The following is a 23,598-nucleotide window of genomic DNA, read 5'->3' on the forward strand; positions in this document are numbered from 1 at the left end:
CTTAATGATTTTCAAAGATTGCTAGGGGACAGTTCCTATCTAAGGCCCACTATTGGAGTAGAAAGACATGAACTTAATAGTGGTGATATATTATTTATGATTCATTAAGGCTTGCCTGAGGGTTCAGAAATCAAAATCAGCCACAAGCCATATAAGCCTTTAATCCTAGCAGCCAGAGGCTAGGAGTTAGTGGTACACACATTTAATCCTAGGACTCAGGATTAAGAGATAGATCTGTGTAAGTCCAAGACCACCCAGATCTACACAAGAGTGAATCAGTCTAAAAGAGAATTATGGCTCACACCTCTAATCCCAACATTAGGGAAGTATATAAAACAGAAGCAAGGTCTCAGTAGAGGCATTCATTCTCCAGGAATGGTTACAATCAGAGGATTGGTGAAAGCTGGTGGAGACAGGACCAGCCCATTCAGCCTGAGGTAGAGATAAAAGCTAGTGGCCAGCTGCTTTGCTTTTCTGAACTTCAGCTTGAAGCATGAACCCCAAATATCAGTCTCTGGGTCATTTATTCTTTTGTGTTACACTTAATAATTTGACCAAGAACCTTGAAGGGATACGGACTTAAATAGTCCAGGAGAATTATCAGCAGAAGATGAAAGAGAATTGGCTTTGGTAGAAAAGAAAATAAGAGATGTACACGTGGATCTTAACTACTTTCCTCTAGGGAATCCCCTTCAGGGATTTTGATGCAGAGGGAAGATATTATATTGGAATGGATATTTCTACCACATTACCAGAATAAGAAATTAAAGACATATGTGGAAAAGATCTCTGATTTGATTTTAAAAGGAAAATTAAGACTTCATCAACTGACAAGAATGGACCTGGCAGGAATTCTATAGTACCTTTAATTAATGAGCAAATTTCCTCTTTATGGAAAGATAATGAATATCGGCAAAGCTCTTGTAATATTTTTTGAGAAAGATTAGCAACAATTGTCCCCAAAGTGAGAGAATTAAATTCATAAAAAGAACTATTTGGGTCCTTCCCACGAATTGTAGTGAAAACACCAGTCTCTGGAACCCCCTACATTCTATACTGATGCAAATAAATCAGGAAATGAAGGATATAAATCAGGAAATTTAAATAAAGTGATTCAAAGCTCATATAACTCTATGCAAAAGTCAAAATTACATGCCATTATCATTGTACTACAGGATTTTACAGAACCTCTCAATATAGTTCCTGGCTCTCAATATGCAGAAAAAGTTGCTTTATACATTGAAACTATTGAATTTATTCCTGATGAAACAGAATTAAGTTCATTATTTATACAATTACACTTTACAATAGTCCACTGGAGCCTTTGAAAGAAATGCTTAATAAACAGGTAGAGGAACCAAGACCTCCAGAGACAGATTGCATAATGCCCACTAGCCTTGAATTTTCTTAATGCGAATGAGAAAGGAACAACAGCTCCAGAGACATTGGGCAATAGAAAAAACTTCTGAGTTAAATCAGTCTGTGTACTTCAAAGATGTGTTGACCTTAGAATGGAAACCAGGATAAGTGCCACGTTGGGAAAGGGGTTTTGCTTTTGTTTCCACAGGAGAAGAAAAGCTTTGGATACCATCAAAATTAATTAAGATTTGATTCAAACAGGAGAAGCCTCTTGATAAGGAGAAAAGATAGCTCATCTAACTAGTGTGATGATCCTGCAAGCTGTAAGGAAAACTCACAAGGGTTGGGACAGGGTTCTGTTTTTGTCTTTAAAGGAAAATAGAGATACCCACCTTAAAGAAATCAAAAGACCTTGGACATTTAGACATCTAAAGAAGAAAGAAAAGATACCCAGAAAAAATTACCAAGCAAAGAGAAATCGACCTATGGTACCAATAGTCTCTGCAGGGTAAAATCTCACTACCTAAACATCTCTATCTCTTTACTTCTCAGTTAGTGGTAGTTCCGACTCAATTAAAAATCAAAGCTGGCTTTGGAGTTGGAGCATGGCTCTCTCCTTTAAATCCAAGCATGTTGTTAAAAGAAAAATTCAGAGTTTCTGTTTCATATTTGAAGAACCAACTTGTGTGGGACAGAGGAAAGCCAAAAATCTAGTGACTATTGTCAAAACTCTGTTTCCTCCCCAAAATTCTGCTTCTCCCCATACTTATTTTCTTCAGATGCATATTTATCAAACATTTAAACTTTTTGTTTTGGTACTAATAACGTTTAATTTTCCACAGAGAACAATACATTTTCCTAACAGCAATCTTTGAAATCTCCAGAAAGAAGATGGGACTCCACAACAATTCTGCCTGGTTCATAATGATGCCATTGAGCTGATAAACACTACTCAAGGATCGGCTTTGGACCAAAACTTCTTGAAGACAGTTCCAAATCAGCTAGCTGAGATGGTCCACCTTCTTACAACACTCCTGCCAAACTTCAGATAAGAACTTCAGATAAGCCTTAGCAGTTACTCAGAGACTGGCTACAAATGTTACAGCTAGTCCTCTTGAGACTTAACCATTGTTTTCCATTGTGTAATTTTACCTTTTGTCAAAAATCAGGTGTCCATAGGTGTGTGGATTAATATCAGGGTCTACAGTTCAATTCCAATCATCCACCTGTCTGTTTTTATGCCAACAACAAGCTGGTGTTTTTCTGCAGATTTTTTATTTGAATTAGAAACAAGATTGTTTATCAGGCGTTGGTGGTGCAGCCTTTAATCCCAGCACTCGGGAGGCAGAGGCAGGCGGATCTCTGTGAGTTCGAGGCCAGCCTGGTCTCCAGAGCGAGTGCCAGGATAGGCTCCAAAGCTACACAGAGAAACCCTGTCTCAAAAAACCAAAAAGAAGAAGAAGAAGAAGAAGAAGAAGAAGAAGAAGAAGAAGAAGAAGAAGAAGAAGAAACAGATTGTTTTACATGACAATACCAGTTCCCTCTCCCTTCCCTCCTTCCCTAACCCCCTACTAAAACCCTACCAATTACATATCCTTTCTGCTCCCCTTGGATGGTGAAGCTTTCCATAGGGTGTCATCAGAGTCTATCATATCCTTTGGGATAGGGCCTAGGCCCACCCCTGTGTGTCCACCAAGCTGTTTTCATTACTATAGCTCTATAGTAGATCTTGAAGTCAGGGATAGTGATGCCTCCCGAAATTCCTTTATTGGACAGGGTTGTTTTGGATATCCAGGGTTTTTTGTTTTTTCATATAAAGTTGAGTATTGTTCTTTCAAGGTCTGTAAAGAATTGTGCTGGGATTTTGATGGAATTGCATTGAATCTGTAGATTGCTTTTGGTAAGACTGCCATTTTTACTATGTTGATCCTATCTATCCAAGAGCATGGGAGATCTTTCCATTTTCTGATATCTTCTTCAATTTCTTTCTTTAAAGCCTTAAAGTTCTTGTCATACAGGTCTTTCACTTCTTTCATTAGCATTACCCCAAAATATCTTATGTTGTTTGTGGCTATTGTGAAGGGTGATGTTTCTCTAATTTCTTTCTCAGCCCTTTTACCATCTGTATATAGGAGAGCTACTGATTTTTTTTGAGTTAATCTTTTTCCTGCCACTTTACTGAAGGTGTTTATCAGCTGTAGGAGTTCCCTGGTAGCATTTTGGGGGTCACTTATGTATACTATCATATCATCTGCAAATAGCAAAAGTTCACTGCTTTTCCAATTTGTATCTCCTTGATCTCCTTTTGTTGTCTTATTGCTATAGCTAAAACTTCAAGAACTATGTTGAATAGATATGGAAAGAGTGGACAGCCTTGTCTTGTTCCTGATTTCAGTGGAATAACTTTGAGTTTCTCTCCAATTAGTTTGATGTTGGCTGTTGAATTATTGTATATTGCTTTTATTATGTTTATATACATTCCTTGTATACATGATTTCTCCAAGACCTTTATCATGAAGGGGTGTTGGATTTTGTCAAAGGCTTTTTCAGCATCTAAGGAGATGACCAAATGGTTTTTTCTTTCAGTTTATTTATATCATAGATTAGCTTGACATATTTTTTTTTTATGTTGTACCATCTCTGCGATGAAGCCCTATAGTGGGAAATTACCAATACGGAGTCAGGTAGAAATATAAGGGTATTTAATAGGGAAAAGCCTTACTTACAGAGCGAACCAGCCAGCCGGTGGTAGTCTGTACAGCAAGAAGCAAAAAGAGAAACCGAAACCGAAATGCAGTCCCCCTACTCACTCTGACCACGCCCTCACAAGCCTTCCCAGGTACTCCTGTAGCCAGCCCCTAAGAAGGCGTGGCTACAGCTTCCCCTACAAAGCCCACTTGATCATGGTGGATGATTTTTCTGATGTGTTCTTGGATTCGGTTTTCAAGTATTTTATTGAGTATTTTTGCATCAATGTTTATGAGGGAGACTGGTCTGTAATTCCCTTTCTTAGTTGAGTCTTTGTGTGATTTGGGATCAGGGTAACTGTAATTTCATAAAAGAGTTTGGCAATGTCCCTTCTGTTTCTACTGTGTATAACAGTTTGTGGAGTGTAGGTATTAGCTCTTCTTTGAAGTTCTGGTAGAATTCTGCATTGAAACCATCCGGCCCTGGGCTTTTTTTTTTCTTTTCTTTTTTTCCTTTTTGGTTGGGAGAATTTTGACGACTGCTTCTATGTCCTTAGGAATTATAGGTATATTTAGTTTGTTTATCTTGTCTTGATTTAATTTTGGTATGTGGTACCTATCCAGAAAATTGTCCATTTCTTTTAGATATTCCAGTTTTGTGCAGTACATGTTTTTGAAGTATGACCTAAGGATTCTCTGGATTTCCTCAGTGTCTGCTGTTATGTCCCTCTTTTCATTTCTTTCTTAGGTGGATGTCAGCTATGAATGATGACATATATCTACTTTAATTGGAACACTCAAAGAAATCAGGGAATCAGTTATGGGTCATGTGAAGGGTCTCAAGGAAAGGGGAATAAGAATTATGCAATATAAAGGAGAAGTGTCAATAATGGAAGAGGAAACTTAAACAGAGTGAGGTATGAGAGGACCAGGTAGAAGAGGGAGCATGGGAAGGGATATCTAACAATGAAGACATTTGAAAAATCCATACAGAAACATACTACAGAAGAAATTTCCCAAAATATGTATACATACATACATAAAAGTGTTCAAATGGAGTTACTCTATAGCAGAGAAGCAATGCTTCTTGAAAATACCATAGGTTTTCAAATAAAAAAGCCCAGTTCCAGGTATGGAATAATCTCTTTCCAAGTTGTCAGTCAGTGGGGTCCCATAACTCCCCAAACTACAGGATACTTTCATTGCTCTTAATTACCATCCAGAACTTGATGGGACTTGTTACCAAAGATACCATGTGTATGAGTTATTGGACATGGAGAAATCAAGATGGGACTAACCTAGAAACTTTATCTCTACTGGCTAGCTTTCATGGTACTAGAAGTTTCTATGATGCTGTCAGGGAAGAAAAGTAAACAAATGTTTTACCTAGCTTAGAACCCTATGAGCTATCATGATAAATGTCCAGGCAAGATATCCACTGGTGAAATAATGACGTTAATGTTGTGGAAGTAACCTACAATTTTATAATTTGATTGTGACCCACTCCACAGATTGGAACTCATGCCTAATACTGTTAATTAGACCAAAACCATCTTAGAGGAGAATATAATATTGTTTTACTAAATAGACATAGTAATAAGCCTCCCTAAGTTCTTAGTTTTAGAAACGTAGATTTTAGAGCATATTTCATCTCTCATCAGAAAGACTTTTTTTAAGTAAATGGCAATTAGTAGAGACCCATGACTGGTTGACATGCAGAGAATAAGAGGCTATAGAGTAGTATTCAGCCATAACTACACACACACACACACACACACACACACACACACACACACACACACACACACACACGCCAAGGCCGAAGAAACAGTTTTGGGAAAGGGAACAAAAATATTGTAAGAGTTAGAGGTGATAGATATTTGCAGTGAAGCAGCGTTTACCCAGAGAGACAGGGCTGTTGCACACTTAAACTCACAGCAGTTGTGACTACATACTCAAGGCCTGGGAAACATCAAACTAGCCAAGTGGCAGCATGCAAAGGGAACGAGCTCATAAAGACTTATTTCTAGCTGAGGAGCTGTTGGAAGTTGACGACTACTGATGAGTGAGAGCCAGTTTTCTTCAGGGATGCAATCCTGGAGAGGCTATATGTGCTGTGGTAGATGATTCTAAGCCCATACACATATACACAGCACTGCATGGGTCCAGTGACTTTAAAAATGGGGCACATGATGCCACATACAACCCCTACACCTAGCCAGACTTCCCACTTCCTCCCCATAATGCCTGTGGGAGTAGTGCTAAGCTTTAAATGACACATCTGAGTGTTCCACCCCCTTTTATCCCCACGAGTCTTCCTGACCTTCCCATTCAAACCTTTTCCTCAACCCACCAGATGAAGACCAAGCCCCAAATCCAGTGCCCTGGCCTTGTCTGTCCTCTTCTGCTTGCATCTCAACCCATTTTTAGGCTTTTTCTAGAACCATCCAAACCTATCCCATAAACCACAAGCCCCTCCCATGCCACATCCCAACTTTCCACATGGCAAGATCTACCCACACCCCAGTCTTGGATCAGAAAGCATTCTGTACACCAGGTTAGTCCCTCTGTCCACCTGACCTCATTCCACCCAAGCCACTCCCAACTCCCAAGTCCAACCTACCTGTACATCCTCCCTTTTACCTCAACAAGATCTGTCCATATCAGAATCAGAACTAGGAGAACAAATCCATATGCCAACATCTCATTGCAAACAATTACCAACAATATGGAAGATGAAGCCAGTATCTTCTCTCTCAAACCTACAAGTAATGTAGAATATTAGACAGAGCAGATGACTTAGATAAACCCCATAATGTAGGATTTAATGTTTTTTTAATTATAAAAACTGCTGAGCCAATAGCTCAACTTGCTACTAGCTAATGCTTACATTTTAAATTAACCCATATTTCTTATGTACACTGTGCTATGTGGCTCAATGAACTTACTCAGTACTGCAAGTTCATCTCCTCCTTCCTCTGCATCTCCTCAAGACTCCTGAGACCCTTCCTCTTCTTTGAGCTCTCATTTTGTCTGTGAATCCCATCTAACCTCTACCTGTTCATCTAATGGCCAGTCAGCTAAACCAATCACAGAGACATATATTTGCACAATATAAAGGAATATTCCCCCAAAACTTCTTCATCAATGGATCATGGGATAGTAAAGATGGGGTAAAAAAAATATGTAAAAGATGGCGTAAAAAATATGTAAAAGCCAGAACACCAGGGAATCTACAGTGAAACAGTGTCTCCTGGGATTTTAAAAACAACAAATGATCATAACACAAAAAGGACCAGGATAAGAATATAAGCAAGGGATATATCCATATACACATGTCTATGTTTTCTAATTTCACTAGACTATAACACATACTTGCAATGAAAATGTCCTGTGTTATTCAGAAAATAGCAAGATGAAAAGCAATGAAACCAGGAGTTACAAGTGTATGCCTCTTGTGGATACCTGAGCTGCATGCTTGTCATGGATAACCTCCTTAGCACAGAGTGCCTCCTCCAGACCTGGCATTGTAGGGATCATATCCCTACAGACTTTCATATTCAAAATTACCTCTGAAAGCACTTCCTTGATCTCTTTCCCATGGAGATCAGACAGTAGCATCCTTAGAAGTCTAAACTCCTGAGTGCCACCAGACTAGTCTCATCAAGTCTCCACTGACAAAATACTCATAAATGTCTTTCACAAAGTTCAGAGATTCCAAGTTTAAATCTCAAATTCTTCCAGTTGGTACCATTCAAGCATGCCACCACAGTTTCCACAGGAATATGGCACTTACTTTAGATTAAAGAAAAATTATAAATTGTTCCTTCAACTATCTGACTTGCTCTTCCAGATTTATGTGTAATGATCTAATTAGTGAAAATAATCACTATGCCCTTTGTTGTGGCAGACCCTTGATGTTTGCTGGGTACCTGCCCTGTGCCTAGAGCAGAAATAAGAACAAGAAATCATTTTGCTAACAAAAGCCTATAGCCTTCATGGAGGGAATGGGCAGGGCAGAGGAAGAGCATTACCGAGGGAGGGGCATGGAGGAGAAATAAATAGAACTTGGGATATTTGAAGCTATATAGTTGATATAAAGTTTAAATTGAGCTATACCACTTGGGATGTTAATGCCTTCACAAGAGCCAATGACTATCTAACAAACAACAGTTGCATGCTTAGGAAAATGTTTGAGTTGACAGCCAGGGCATTCCAATCTTCCAAAACATTGTAGGCTATTGCTGTTGTCCTGGGTTGCCTCTCAGAATTTAAGGGTAAGTCCTTATTGCTGAAGACATCATACACTTCAGACAAAAAAAAAATTGGAGAGATCTAATTATCTCACCCAGAAGCCTCCTCCCTGTGGACTAACTTTCATAGGATCAGAAGGTGATATGCAGGCTGCCAAGGAGGAAAAGCAATCAGTGTCTTTGCTGCTATGGTACCTCCAAACCACAACAATGAGCAGCATGACAAGATTTTCCTAAAGATACAATAGCAGCACTTATGTCTTGGCAGAAACCAACAGCTGTCTAACTGGACTACAGTCCACTTAGTAGGGCATAATCCATGTTGGTGCTACAAACCTAGTCAACTCCCAGTAGTTGGACAAGTCACAGACATAGAGGAGAACATTCTACTGCCACTTTCCCAAACCAATATAAACTCTAACTGCATTCTTCATACTCACCTATATCCACACAAATGGGGTGCAGTTCTCACCCATCATCAAAGAAGCTTCCTTTGTAGAGGGGAGAGACCATTACAGGAAGCTACAACTGATCAAAACACAGAGAAGAGCTGACTATAAGTTGCCTAGCCCTAATGTATACTGTAGCCCTAATGTATGTTGTAGATAAAAACATGACCTCCACACTGAAGTCTCCAGGAATATCAGAGAAGAGGGAGTGACAAAATCATTACCCAGAGTACCAAGATTTCTGCTGCAATATTGTGTCTTCTATATATGTAAGGGAAGCTGTATCCACAAAGCCTCAAGAACATGGTGACTTAAAAAAGACCTGAGCAATGACAACACCAGGTGACTTGCTAACATGGAAGATGGAAATCTTAGGAGTGGTGGGCAATTAGTGACTGCTGGGAGGAAGAATCAGTCTTTCTTATGGACAAGTCCCATAATTGGTTAATCAATCCCAAGAGGTCAATCCTAAATGCATATAAATATGAGCAACTCTAAATGTATTTAGCAGGTTTTATTTACATATTTTTCATATATATGAAAAAACAGCACTCATAAATAGAAAAGAAGCCATGAAGTTGACAGAAAGGGGAGCATACAAAGAATTGAAAGGGGAGGGGAAATGATAAAAAATACTATACACATGTATAAATTTTAAAATAAATTTTCAGAAAGTACAAAAATAGCTAAATAAGGCACACCTGTAGCCAGCCCCTAAGTAGGCGTGGCTACAGCTTCCCCTACATAATTGAATTAGTATTGAAAAGAGAAATAAAAAACAACTATTAAGAGAAACACAGGTCAACCAGGAAGAGACAGAAAGGTAAAAGGCTTGCCAGAGTTAGCCAATGACCTTGAGACAGCCCAGGTCAGATGTAAGGATTTCTGTAGGGCATCAGAGGTCTCTGTGTTTGTTCCAAGAAGCCCCTGAAGGACAACAGCCATGTTCCCTCTCATAGTTCCCTTTTCTGGCCACATCCTCCAAACCAACAAGCTCCCAAGCATACAGCAGCCCTGCTACATCACTCCAAGTGGAAATGGTAAGGCCCTGGGTTCTGAGAAACCTCTGCTGCCAGCACTGTCTGCTACTGAAACCCTCCTGGATGAAAGCCATCTTTGACAGGGGAGCTGCTGCTAGCATTGGTGGTTCATTTTTGGCAGGATGCAAGGCAAAGACAGGCCTTAGCTCATAGCACAATGCTACAGCATGTCCATAGAAAGCCAAGAGTCTCCCTGAAAAATCTCTTCCAGAGCTATACAAAGACATGGAAGGAAATCAATTTCTCATATGTTTCACTAACAAGAAAGACCAATTGTCCTCAAATAACCAGGGCCCTTTACATTCATAGATCACCTTCATACATGCCAGCCACAATCAAGGCTGAGAGCCTTTGGGAGTTGAAAGAGAACAGATGCACAAAGCAGTGTCTACCCAGAGCTCCTGCTCATGTGACTGCAGAGGAGAGGGTTAAGAATGCCCACATTTGATGTTTGGGAAATTCACTTAACTGCTGAGGATCATAGTCTCATGGATACACCATCTTCCTACAGGGCATCAAGTGCAGGTCCACGGCTTCTCTGTGCAGAAAGCAAACAGTTGTCCTCTGTGGTTCAACAAATTGTGTCCTGGGGTAAAGGAACAGGGACCTATACCACACCTGTGATCCCCAGCGCAGCAGAGCTGCAGGCAGTGGAGTCACCAAAGGCTCAGCAGCAGAACAGAAGTCTCCTAAGTGCGACTTTGACATCCTTGTTCCTCAGAGTGTAGATGAGGGGGTTCAAGGTGGGTGCCACAGAGGTGTAGATGACAGACACCACCTTGTCCTTGTTCAGTGAGTAGCTGGATGCAGGGCGGATGTAGGTGTAGATGACAGTGGAGTAGTACATGGTAACCACGATGAGGTGTGCAGAGCAGGTGGAAAAGGCACGTCGTTTGCCCTCAGCAGAACGGATCCTCAGGATGCTGGCCACAATAAAGCCATAGGAGAGGATGATCACAGAGAAGTTCCCCACAGCCAGGAAGACATCTGCAGCAAAGGCCATGGCTTCGTTCAGTTGTGTTGGAGCACAGGAGAGCTTCAACAGTGGGGGAATCTCACAGAAGAAGTGTTCTATCATGTTGGAGCTGCAAAAAGGTAGTCGCAGCATCAGACCTGTATGCACGCTGGTGTTAGTCAGGCTGATGGACCAGACAAGGCCAGCCAGGAATGCACACACCCTGGGGCCCATCCAGGCACTATAGTGCAGGGGGCAACAGATGGCCACAAAGCGGTCATAGGCCATAGCTGAGAAGAGCAGAAGCTCTGCTCCTAGTGACCATGTGAAGAAATAGAGCTGGGCCATGCAGCCCCCATAAGAGATGGTCCTCCCCCCAACCATGATGTCCAGTAGTTTGGGCAGGATGGTGGAGGTGCAGAGAATGTCCACCACGGCCAAGTTGACAAGGAAGAAGTACATGGGGGTATGTAGGGCTGGGCTGGCACCGACTGTCACCATAATGAGCAGGTTTCCTGAGATTGCAGCCATGTAGAGGCAGAGGAAGCTGAGGAAAAGTGGTACCTGAAGATGAGGCATTTCTGAGAATCCCAGGATGAGGAACTCAGTGACCAGTGTCCCATTCATCATAAAGTTGGGGTGGCCTCAGGATCCAGGGACAGTTGGTTTTCTGTGGCAGCTCTGAGAGTGTCTGAAGAGGAAATACATATTCTAGTCCCAATTTGTGTTAAAGACCCACCCTAGGTATCTTTAGGGTCTCCTAGAGCTTAAATGTCTTGGGTGTCATTCTAGGTATAGGACTTCCAGGAGACTCATGTGGTCACTCATAAACTTTGGGGACCCAGGGTATTTCTCCATTGGAAGGGTTCTTTCCCCAGACTTCAAAGCACATGGCACATGGCCAGGAACATTCCAGGGGTGGAAGTCTGTGTGTCCTGGAAACAGGGATAGCTGTGGTTCCCTTCTATTCAAAGGCTCAGACAGTGGGTAGGAACAGGAAGGAATGAGGAAGATGGCAAGTGTCCCTCACCTGACCATATACAACAGCATCAAACACAGTCTCCAAGGTTGACTGGTGTACCCACCTATATCAATGGCAGTCATTCATCTGTGTGTTTTTGAAGCTGGGGATTAAGGCTTTGAAGTGGGGCACTCAAGTAGGGCACCATGCAGGACTGAGCCCTGTGTCACCCCTACACCCATGCAGCCTCTGAGTTAAAACTCAGCTGAGTTTAGGAAAGCCTTAAACAGAGTGTGCCTGAATGCCTAGGTGACAACTTCTAAATGACAAGGTAGGAGCACACACTATATGAGTGTGATTTCTCATATAAACTATTGCAGGAGTACTGGAGCTCAAAGTTTGCATTTGCAAATAATAAACTAGATTATTTTCATTTTTGAAGATTGGAAGTATTTTCATACACCTGTATACAGCCAGCACCATAAGAAACTAGTCCTTGGTTTGGGCTTAGATCTCAACTCTCTTATCTGCCTCTGGCAATGTCTGGAAGGTGGATGAACTTATCTGAATATTACAATACTGTGTCCCTGTAGTGGTTGCCAGAAGGTAGCAGACCGCATCATCCATGGAGTGTGTTCCCTGGTTCAGAAGATGCTACATAGTTCAATGTGAGATCTGTGAAGGGGGTACAAGGAAAGAAAGGAGAGGTGGGGATAGAAAGATAGAGACACAAGAGGACAGAGACATAAGGACAGGGACAGACAGATGGTGAGGAAGAGATAAAGAGGGATGAAGCACACACACACAGAGGGAGAGACAGAGAGAGGGAGAGAGAGAGAGAGAGAGAGAGAGAGAGAGAGAGAGAGAGAGAGAGAGAAGCAACGATAGGCACAGAAAGAGGTGCGGAAAAACAGAGAGGTACCAAGACAGCAAAAAAGGGAGAAGAGTCAGAGAACCACACAAAAAGACGTCAGAGGGAAAGAGAGAGGCAGAGATGAGGGAAGTACAGGCATGTTCCGAGAGGTGGCTATGTCCCAGTAGTTCATTATTTTCCATATACTTAGAGAACTTTCTCAAAAGTAACAGTTTAAGTGATCTCTTGAACCTTGGTCACATAGGAAAATGCAATAACCCATCCCTATTACCATAACATTGTCATACACATGTACATGTACAATCAATACAAAACTCACACGATAAGCCTTTAGCATGAATCTTCCCAGGAGTCCTCTCCAGAAATCTGCTTCTTAGCACCTCCCTCCCCACCTCAACTTCATTAGAACTAGATTAAATTTAAAACTTTTAAAGAGCTTATGGTGAGATTTCTAAGAGGGGACATTAGGGTGTCTGTGTGAGGAGCAGGGGCCCCGCATCCTCTATAATGGATAGACAAGTGCTCACAGGGAGAAATCAGGCCCTGAAGGACCAATTAGGAAGAACCACACTGGCTTCTGGAGCAGGACTGGCTGGGGAGATGACCAAGCCTCTTCTCAGGCAACACAGCACACACTTGGTAGGACCCGTGACCCAAGGGCTGGCTCTCTGCCCTGCTACCCAGGGACTTGCTGTCTGCCAGCATCACCAGTGACAGCAGAGGCTAAAGGGAACACTCGGGCAGATGAGATCTCTGTGGCTGAGCCAATTATCTCCCCAAACCACAATTTCTTCTGATCTCAAAGAGTTCCTCATTCCAGATAGAAACACTCAAGAGGCCAAGGCCAGAGCAGGTTCCTAGCCCTGTTGGCTGTTCTCTGGCACAGATTATGACTTGTCACCACACAGTTTTATCTGCTCTAAGAAGATAATGTCCTCAGGCTGGTATAGTTGTCAGAATTCTGCTCTTTCGTGTCCACTATCCTCAGCCAGTGAACAAGAACAAATGTCACCTAAGCATGATAACATCTCATCCCAGACCTGAAGTCATCCTGCCCTGAGCAAATGGTGCTGCACTGATAGTCACGTGACCTCTGTGGTTCTTCAGGGTCTCAAACCATTTTATGTTGCAATATGGCTAACTGTTTCTTCTATGATCATGGCAAACAATTGGCCTTGATAGGACATCTGGGCTCTGGTCAGTCTGCCTCTCCAGGTTGGGACTGGATCTTTACATAAACTCATCTTGCCTCAGTAATCAGATTCATGCCTTAACTGTAGATGGAGGTTTCTGTCCTGCCCACTAAAGATGTGTTAAGTTTAATAGGGTTGAAAGACATTGAAAGATAATGCAAATTAGAATAGAAAGTAAATTAGGTACAGGACTTTGAACTCATCAAAAAAGGATAGATAATAGAGTGTTTTCTCTGAATTTGTTAAATGCTGATGGACTAGACATTGTTAATGTATTTATTGCCTGTATATTTTGTATCTACTTAATGTACCTGCTGTATACAATTTTTCTTTTATTAGTTATAATTTTTAATTGTAGACACAAAAGGAGATATATGATGATATCTTCCTTGTACAAATAAATCTGTCTGAAGGTCAGAGAATAGAACTTGCAGGTAGCTAACCATAGTGATGGGGGATGTTCTTCTGTATATATGTTTCTCTTATTGGTTGATAAATAAAACACTGTTTAACCAAGAGCCAGCAGAGGCAGGAAGATAGGTGTGACTGAGAGATGAGGAGAATTCTGGGAAATGTAGGAAGAGAGAGACCATGAAAGGATGCCATATAGCTGCCAAAAGAGAAACAGGTCGGGAAATTCTCTGGTAAGCCAAGACCACGTGGAAATACACAGATTAATAGAGATGGGTTAATAATTAAGACAGAGCTAGCCAATAAAAAGCCCTAGCCATTGGCCAACAGGTTAATAATTAATATAAGTCTTTGTGTGTTTGTTTGGGATTAAAGGACAGAGGGAAATGGCAGGCCAAGGAACTCCAGCAACAGCATAGAGGTCTGGAGGTCTGTACAGACAGACAGGATGTGAGATAGCTAGGTGAAAACAGGATATAACTAGGGAGAAACAGGAATCATTGTCTTATCTGCTGAGATGCTAAAGAGGTAAGGTGTGGTGGGGGCTTGATTCTCTGATCTCTCAGGATTTTTCTCTATATCTGACTCTGGGTTTTTATTAATTAGAACAATTAAGGACTCCATTTACATTTAACTGTCTTCTCCTTGGATCCATGGGCACAATCACATCTCACTGAGCTGCCAATAGGAATAAGGACTGGTGTATTAGTTCATCATTTCCGGCCCCCTGCCCCAGACCTTCCCTGCTTCTGCCTACTCCACATTCTCTACATTACCAACAATTAGTCATGTGAATCCATTGGATTCTGCGCCCAGTGCACCTGATTCCAGCCTGTGTCCAGCCATCAATGGGCCATGGCCCTGACCCAGGTCCCAAAGAAATTCAGGCAACAGTGTTGTACTTACCTCAGCCGCCCCCCTCCCTACAAACCAGCATGAGGCATGGCCAGAACAGTGTGGGGGAGGCTGCATTGGTGCTGCACGAGCTCTAGCCATTCCTTCCAAATGCTCCAGCCTCCTCCGATAGCTGTGATTGAGGCTAGGACTTCACCCCCCCCACACACACACAATAACATATTGTAGTTGAGACAAAGATGCATTATCAGGTTCTAACCATGTCACTAAAGCCCATCAACTGTATTTGTGACAAGACCCCAGTGAATAAGCCCATTGGGGAATGTTTTGTACTCATGTCATATTCTTTCCTTTTTACTGGACAATCTCTGTCCACTCTATTTAGAGAAAACCATTTGGACATTGGCTTTTCATGACATGGCTGTGTTAATGAGAGAGGGGACAGGAGATGGATTGTTTAGAGTCTGCCCTAATCAATGTGAGAAGGGGATGAATCAGAAATCAGCCTGCTCTCTTCTCTTCAGCTCTCTGTGCCCAGGATGCACCATCGCCACCCAAGGAAGAGCCTGGGAGTTGGTTTCAAACCCACAGTTCAAACAAAGCCTGCTATAGTAAAAATGAAATCCACCTCTAGGTGGAGACATGCCCTTGCCACCTCCCTTGAGCATCAATCCAGTTAAGCAGATCAAGGACCTGGCTGGGTGGGGATGGTGGGGTGTCACCCCTAGAACGGTGGGTTAACTTAAGATAATATACTTTCCCTTTTTATGATTCTCTTCCCTGGCACAGTCCATAGGAGCTGCCATGACACTTGGCTGGGTCTACCTGCCTTTCTGAGCCCTGACTCCAAGAGACAGAACTATTCCTTTTGCCTTTTTCTGTCTTCTTTTTTCAGGTGTTTGACAGAGCATAAAGATGCCAGCACTTTCCAGCTCCTTCCTCCTCTCTTCCTCTCTCCCTCCCTCACTCAAGCTCTGCTGCCCACCTTGAGGCTGTCTGTTGCCACGTGACAGGCCTTCCTTTAGGCTGATTTTTTATACATGGATCATTCCCCCCCCCTTTTCTTCATTCTTTACCTCCATGGCAGTCACAGATTTAGAGCCTCTTGCCTGGTTTTTTTTAAATTCCTTAACATTTTAGACCTTTTTTCCTTTCTTTCTAAACAATCTCCCTGGCCATATGACTGACCTCCATGGTTTATTTGTTTGTTTGTTTGTTTGTTTGGTTTTTAATTTCAAACAGAATGGCTCCATCCCACCTTCTCTTCTCCATTTTCCCCTGGGCCGCTGCAAGATTTACAGGTGGCCTGAACCTGAGGTTTTTCTTTTAAGCTCTAATAGGTTGGCCTTGCTCTTCCTTGTGACTCAGTTCTAAAGTTCGCATATTAATAAGACTTGGAACCCAAGAAGGGACCCAATTTTTCCCCATATTAAGTGATGGCTTCACTCAGACGCCCCACAATTTCACTTCTTTCCTGCCCTTCAATTCTTAGTCAGATAAGAAAAATGAACCTATTTCTATACTCCAGGAAAGCATCAAGACTTTCATACATTTCAGAACCTAAAGAACAATAACACCCCCAAACTCACGATATCCTCTGTGGAAACATTTTATTCATCTAGAATATATTTTGCCTCTTGAATAAAATCACTCACCTACCCCAATGGGATGGTAAAGGCCATTACTGAGCCTCCTAATCACATCACTATTGCTGTAGGTGGAGATGAAATGTGAGAGAAACTAAGTATGGCCTCCTGCAGTACAGCTTGCCATCCATTATCACCTAGAAGCAAGGTGGCTTTGGTGGCCCATTGGAGAGCTTGGTCTACAGTAATGGCATTGAAATAAACAGAGCAATAGAGCATGGATAGAGATCTGTGATAATGGGATTATTGACATTCTCCACTGGAGAAGAGAGGTCACAAACACCACTCTTTCCTGTCTATCTCTACAAAATCTTACAAGTACTAAGGTATGCAGATACTAAAATTGACCGGGGGGTGCAATTTTGATTAATGCAGCTGCCCATAAAATCATGAATTTGCCAAACTTGACTTGACAGAAACTTTTTTGGTGTGTCAGCCCTTTGAGTATTTAGAATATGTAGATGATGCTTTAATAGTCTCTCCAAGAAAGTCACATCACATCTCCTGTAACATATATTCAGTCCAGTCTACCACCATACTGCCCTCAACACACTTGAATTTGTCTAGTCTCAGAAGCTAAAAAAGATCAGGTCTGATTAGTACTCATATGGGAGAGCCTACTATACAGAACAATGCATATACTCTTGTCTGAAGGTTATTCTATTACACGTCATATATAGAAGAACAAAGATAAAGTAAGGTTTCTTATTAGGACAAAAGCTAACAGGAAAGAAGCAACAACTTTTGAGTACTGGGAGAAAAAATTATTACCCAGATTTCTATATACAACAAAATTATTGTTCAAAAGTGAAGATGAAATAGCCACAGGAAATACAGTCAGAATATCTAAATTAACCACTGCACATTTTTTAGGTTTGCAGAATAAAACATAACCAGACTACAAAAGCACAGCCATACATGTTGCCTACAAAAATATGTACTTAAAATACAGAAATACAATTAGACTGACAGTAAATAATGAAAAAATACACCACACTAACCATCAAATGAAAGCTGGAGCAACTAACTCTTTTCATATTAGACAGTGTTAATCTCAGAGCAAAAGTTAATAGCATGAATAAAGAAACTTACTTCATGATGTATAGAGGGGGTTACAATAGAGCTAAAATACAGTCATTGTGGCAGAAAAACCCACCTAGGAATAGAAATTTTAATCACACAAAGAAAACCATATAACTACAAGAAAGGGTAAACTACTTTATTACAGTGGGATGTTTCAGTCCTCTCAGTAATAAACAGAACAAGAAGACAGACATCAGTGAGGACTAACAGCCTCCAGACCAGTGAGACCTCCACATTGCAGGAGCCCCCACACAACAACCTCAGGACATGGGGTCTTTTTGAGATGCCTTGGAACTTTTACCCCATTCTAGGCCATAAAACAAATCTCAACAAGTTTGTGACATAAGCGGCAGAATGAAAGTCAATTCTAAGTGCCAGTGCTTATTTACTAAGCCAGGGTCTCCTGATAAGGTCAGTGAGAAATGAAAACCAGGTCAGGACAGAGGAGTCAAAGCAAGACCGAGGCTGAGACAATTTCATTGCAAGCTATAAAGACTAATCAAGCAATATTAGATTCTTTATGACCTCATCAGAAACAGAATGCAATGGTGGTTTCCAGGAAGAGGACAAGTGTCATTGCAAGATATACAGGGCACACAAGATAAATGTGTAAGACTAATTTTTCTGTCAAGCTTCTCTATGTTCTGCTGACTTCTAAGAAACACAGAGTAACATAAGGCATCTGGAATGCTTCACTGCCTGAGGGAGTACCTTGGTTTCTCAGGAACTGAAAGACACACAGTACCCCAGGAGCCACAGACTCTAATCTGAAAAATCTAGGACACATACTTCTCAAGGCAGCTAGACCAGACCAACTCCATGATTCTGTGTAGTTGGTGACAGAGCCAGTGGGGAAATACCTAAGTATTTAGAAATAAGTAATACATCAAATAAGAAATCCAAAGGGGTGTCAGTGAAAGTGAAAGTAGAGCAGAAGTGTGGAATTGTAGTCAGGAGGTGGTTTTCGGGGCTGCCCCTCTGTAGTAAAGAAAAAGTATGGAGACCAACCCAAAAGCCAAACATCACTCTGAGAGTAGCAGGGAACCTGTCAGAGCTGTGCAGGAGTTACAAATTATAGGGCTTCAAACTTGGAGACTCTTTCTATCAATGGATGTAGGTGGTGATACAAAGCAACTAGAAATCCCATTCAGTGTTGTTTGAATGTGAGGGGGAAAACCTGGATGAAAACTTCATTACAAAACCCAGCAGACACACACTCTGAAGCCCCTGCTGTGCCATCACAGGCACTTTCCAGAAAGAAAGAAAATCATGGGAGAGGCTTCTGCACAGTTATTTATGGAAGCTGCGTAAAGAAATGTGTTACACTCATAGAATCTAGTGTGCACCAAAACTAGAAAGGACACATGAGACCAGGAATGAATCTTTAAAACACTGTGGTGGGGCTCAGCAGTTAAGAGCACTTGTCACTCGAACAGTTGATCTCAGTTATATTTCCACAACCCATAGTGGTTTTCAACAATCTGTAACTCCATTCCAGGGGAACCAACATTCTGTTTTAACCTCCAAGGGCAACAGGCATGATTATGGTACACACGCATACATGAAGGAAAAACAATCATGCACATAAGATAAAATTAATACATCAGAAACAAACACTGTGCTATGAAAGAGGACACATGTAAATGAATGTGTGCTGTGTGATTCCATTTGTACAAAGTTCTATAACACACAAGACTCATTTATAGCGAAAATATCAGAACAGTGATAACCTCCAGAAAGGTCAGTGATGACCTCTACCCTGACTGGCTGAGCAGCTCTGGGTGAAGCATCTTACCTTGAAGACTACCATCTCCACAGAGACTTGGGTTTCACAGCTCTCTCTCTCTCTCTCTCTCTCTCTCTCTCTCTCTCTCTCTCTCTCTCTCTGTGTGTGTGTGTGTGTGTGTGTGTGTGTGTGTGTGTGTGTGTGTGTGTGCCAAAACCCAGTAAATGATATCCTAACTTGTGCATTTCACTGTCTGAAATTTTACCTCAAGAACTCTACCTAAGAAATAAAAAATAATAATCTATCAACAAAAGATGGCCTCTGCTATGCATATGAATGTATTTAAGCAAGAGTGAATCAATGTTTGCAGCTTGTTTTGAAATGAGTAAGATAGATGGACAGGTAGGCAAATACATTGGGTAACATATCGAGCAACAACTTAACAATAGAGCCATGGTGACAAGTACTCCGGTGGCCTGCTAAGTCCTGTCCAATTCACTATGCTTGAACTCTTTCGGTAAGGTGCTGTGGACATTAAAACCCTGGATACAGGGTAGAAAACACCTCTTGGGAACAAATGTGTAGGGCAGGTGAGATGGTAGGGCACTTGCTGTCAAGCCTGATAACCAGAGTTCAAGTCTTAGACACCCCTGGGTAGATGGAAAGGGCTGGTTCCTGTAACCTGGTACTCTGATCGCCACACAAACAAGCAGTTAGCAAAGAAATCAAGGTCTTCCAGCTACACCAATGGATTCAGAGGAGAGACAGAGAGGCAGCTGTACATTTGGATGTTGCTAACATCAGCAACAAATGATGCAGGTCTTATCACATCCTAGAGGAAATTCCCTGGAGGAGAAAATGGAGTCCAGGAGGATCCTGTGGACACAGCATTCAGAGGCCAGAGTTAGAATGTATCCCGAGTCACACTGGGGAGGCTTCTGTGCACTCTAAGAAAAGTCTGGCTCCCTCTGCTATGATGTCAGAGATTCCCAGCTAAAGAGAAATTGGGAAGTCAACCCACCACTTCCTGGGCATCACTGGTATGGGAGGCAGATTGCTTGTTTTCTCTCCTCTCAGTGGTGCAGAGACCATGGAGCTACCAGACACAATCCTACTCCAGTCCAATATCAATGTCTGGGTGGTTTTCTCCAACACAGGATGCCAAAACCCCCTACATCAGAGACACCAGGTGATAGACATGCAGCCTGCCCCAAACCTGGATGCCCACACTCACAAAAGGAATGGCCGTGGCTCCTCCAAGAGAGGCACATTACATTTACATCTGTCACATGAACTGTCATTCTGTTCCTTGCCATGGCATCAGATTCTCAGTCATATGTTCCCACTAGTTCATCAACAGACACATGGAAACACCTTCCTGAGAGCCACTTTGACATCTTTATTCCTCAGAGAGTAAATGAGGGGGTTCAGGGTAGGACTGACTGCTGTGTACAATAAGGCAACCACCTTGCCATTTTCCAAGGAGGACCCAGAGCCAGGCTGCACATAGGTATAGATGACGGTTGAGTAATACAGGGTGACCACCACCAGGTGGGCAGAGCAGGTGGAGAAGGCACGCCTCTTGCCCTCAGCAGAGCGGATGCGCAGGATGCTGGCAATGATGAAACTGTAGGATACCATGGTCAATAGGAAGTTGACCACACCAAAATAAACATCTGCAATGACAATCATGATGTTGTTGAGTGTAGTTGGGCTGCAAGACAGCAGCAGCAGTGTTGGGATTTCACATAAGAAGTGACGAATTTTGTTGGGGCCACAGAAATCGAGCTGCGCCATTAGGCCAGTGTGCACAGACGTGCTGACTGCACTGATGAGCCACACACTGCCTGCGAGTAGGACACAGATGGGTCGACTCATCAGCATGCTGTAGTGCAGTGGGCGGCAGATGGCCACATAGCGGTCATAGGCCATGGCAGTGAGCAGCAGCAGCTCAGCCCCCAGAAACCAGGTTAGGAAGAAAAGCTGGGTCATGCATCCCTTATAAGAGATGTGGCTGCCCTTACCCACCAGACCCTCCAACAGCTTGGGAAGAACTGTGGATGTGCACACAATGTCCAACAGGGCCAGGTTTGCAAGGAAGAAGTACATGGGGGTGTGGAGACTTGGGTTCAGGCTGATGGCCATGATGATGAGGGTGTTTCCTGCAAGAGCCAGGATATAAAAAAGGAAGAAGAAGGCTAAGAAGAAAGCCTGGAACCCAGGATCCCCAGAGAATCCCTGCAGGACAAACTCTACCACAGACGTGTAGTTGTTCATTGCCATTGGAGAGTGAGCCACTGGGAATTAGTATGCCACAGGTATGGTCAAGAGGACACCATCATCTCACATAGGGTCCAGACAGGTGTGACCAGGACTGCTTGTCATGGTTGTTGTTGCTGTAGAAAGCACATAATTAAAATGGCATTATTTCTCAGCATATCTTTAGTCACCCAGGCCTTTTCAAAGCGTATAAACCTCTCGGGCCAAGAAACAGGTGGACTGATCAGCATGTGGTAAAGCAGCTCTGCTCTCTCCAGCGTCTCCATGGGACTGAGATGTCCCAGAGCCTTCCAGGAGATTCACAGGTGGGCTGTTGACTACATGGAAACAAAGAACTCACACAAAAGTATGCCCTGAACAAGGAAGTGTGTCTTCTTCCCTGTGAATGCACAGATCAGTGCCTTTCTCCTGCAAGGTGAGCTTGAGAGCAGGACCTGAGCTTTTGATACCTCCCCCACCTCCTACCACCGAAGAACCAAGCAAGGCAGAGTCTCCAGGGCCAGCACTTGTCCCTGCAAATGCAAAGGCTGGGCTGTCAGCATTCCCTGCAGATGCCCGATGGCTTTGTACAGCACACAGGGCTTCTCCGTTGAGCCCCCAAATATCCTGTCTGTCTGCAGTTCTGGAGCACAGGGGGCTCTGAGCCCTGAACTCTGCACCAGATTCACAGGAAACCACCCTGCCTCTCTCAGAGATCTAGATCTGCCTTAGAGCTAAGCCACAGGGCAAGATTTCTGTTCAATACTGATCAACAGCCCAGATAGGTCCCAAAGCAGACCTACAGAAGCAAACTCTTAAAATTGCAAACTGAAACTGTGAAGCAAAGTGTTTCTGGTAACAGTTTTTTTTAAAAAAAAAAATATTGAAATAGGTCAGGACAAAACCAAATGTCTTTTGACAATCATCCCTCCCCCGACACAAAACAAAAAGGGAAAAGCAGAGAAGGTAGGTGCCCCAAAGGAAGAAGTGAGTAGAGGCAGGATCAACTCACATGAAAGCAGAAGTTGTTGCTGGGTGCTCGTCTATGCCCAAGATGTCTTCATATCATGGAGACTATGCAGTGTGGTCACAATGTTAGAGCCCTGTGTCTCTATTGTTTTCTGTTGACCTTAAGGTGGGTTCTCCCCCTTGGGGTGGACACTGAGATTGCTAGGGAGTGGCCCTCAGAGAGCAATTACCCATTTTGAGGTAAACAGGAGTCCCTGTGGGGCCATAGTCCCCAAACTGACATACCAGAACCCTAAGGTATAGAGGAAGCAGGCTCCAGAGGCCATGCACTCAGCTCTAGGACATTGACCCTTACAGTGATTTCTACCCTGGGGATGCCCTCAAAACAGCTTGGCTGAGAGTCATGTACACTTGATGCCTGTATTTCACGTTAAACTTCAATTTCTACGCATAGTCTATGGGTTTACATCACTTAACTATATCATCTTGGTGTGATGTAGTCCTATCAAAAACCAACACTGATTGGTCCATCAGTGTATAGGGAGAGTGAGAATGGGCCATCTCATTGTATTGCATGGGGAGTTCAGGCAATGTGTGACATCACAGTTGAGGTTGGCCATGAGTGTATTCATCTTTTCATTGTAGTTTCCAAATCCTTCCTTGAGGACAGAGTGTGTGAAGTCTGTGGAGATGAAGGTCAGCACCAGTAAACAGGACATCAAAAGAGACGACAAGTCACATGAGCTCTTAGCAGCAGAGTGACTTCCATGTAGAGCTAGGAGGCCCACAGTAGGTGGGTGAATCATCTCTTGCAACCATAGAACAGTGCAGAAAATAAACCATTCAGAATCAGTCATCACAAAAAAATTAAAGGAGCT

The 23,598-nt window shown here is 42.6% G+C and overlaps 2 protein-coding genes across 2 annotated transcripts; both read right to left on the reverse strand.

The window, feature by feature from the left end:
• Window positions 1-10,455: 10,455 nt before the first annotated feature.
• LOC100761507 (olfactory receptor 13G1) lies at window positions 10,456-11,373 on the reverse strand. The gene has a single exon (XM_027409216.1). It carries the CDS (start codon window positions 11,371-11,373, stop codon window positions 10,456-10,458), a length of 918 nt encoding a protein of 305 aa, XP_027265017.1.
• A 9,472-nt stretch (window positions 11,374-20,845) lies between these two features.
• LOC100763823 (olfactory receptor 13A1) lies at window positions 20,846-21,775 on the reverse strand. Its single transcript, XM_027409217.2, has one exon. It carries the CDS (start codon window positions 21,773-21,775, stop codon window positions 20,846-20,848), a length of 930 nt encoding a protein of 309 aa, XP_027265018.1.
• Between the last annotated feature and the right edge of the window lie 1,823 nt (window positions 21,776-23,598).

This window comes from Cricetulus griseus, chromosome 3 (assembly GCF_003668045.3).
Source record: "Cricetulus griseus strain 17A/GY chromosome 3, alternate assembly CriGri-PICRH-1.0, whole genome shotgun sequence".
Taxonomy (NCBI): domain Eukaryota; kingdom Metazoa; phylum Chordata; class Mammalia; order Rodentia; family Cricetidae; genus Cricetulus; species Cricetulus griseus.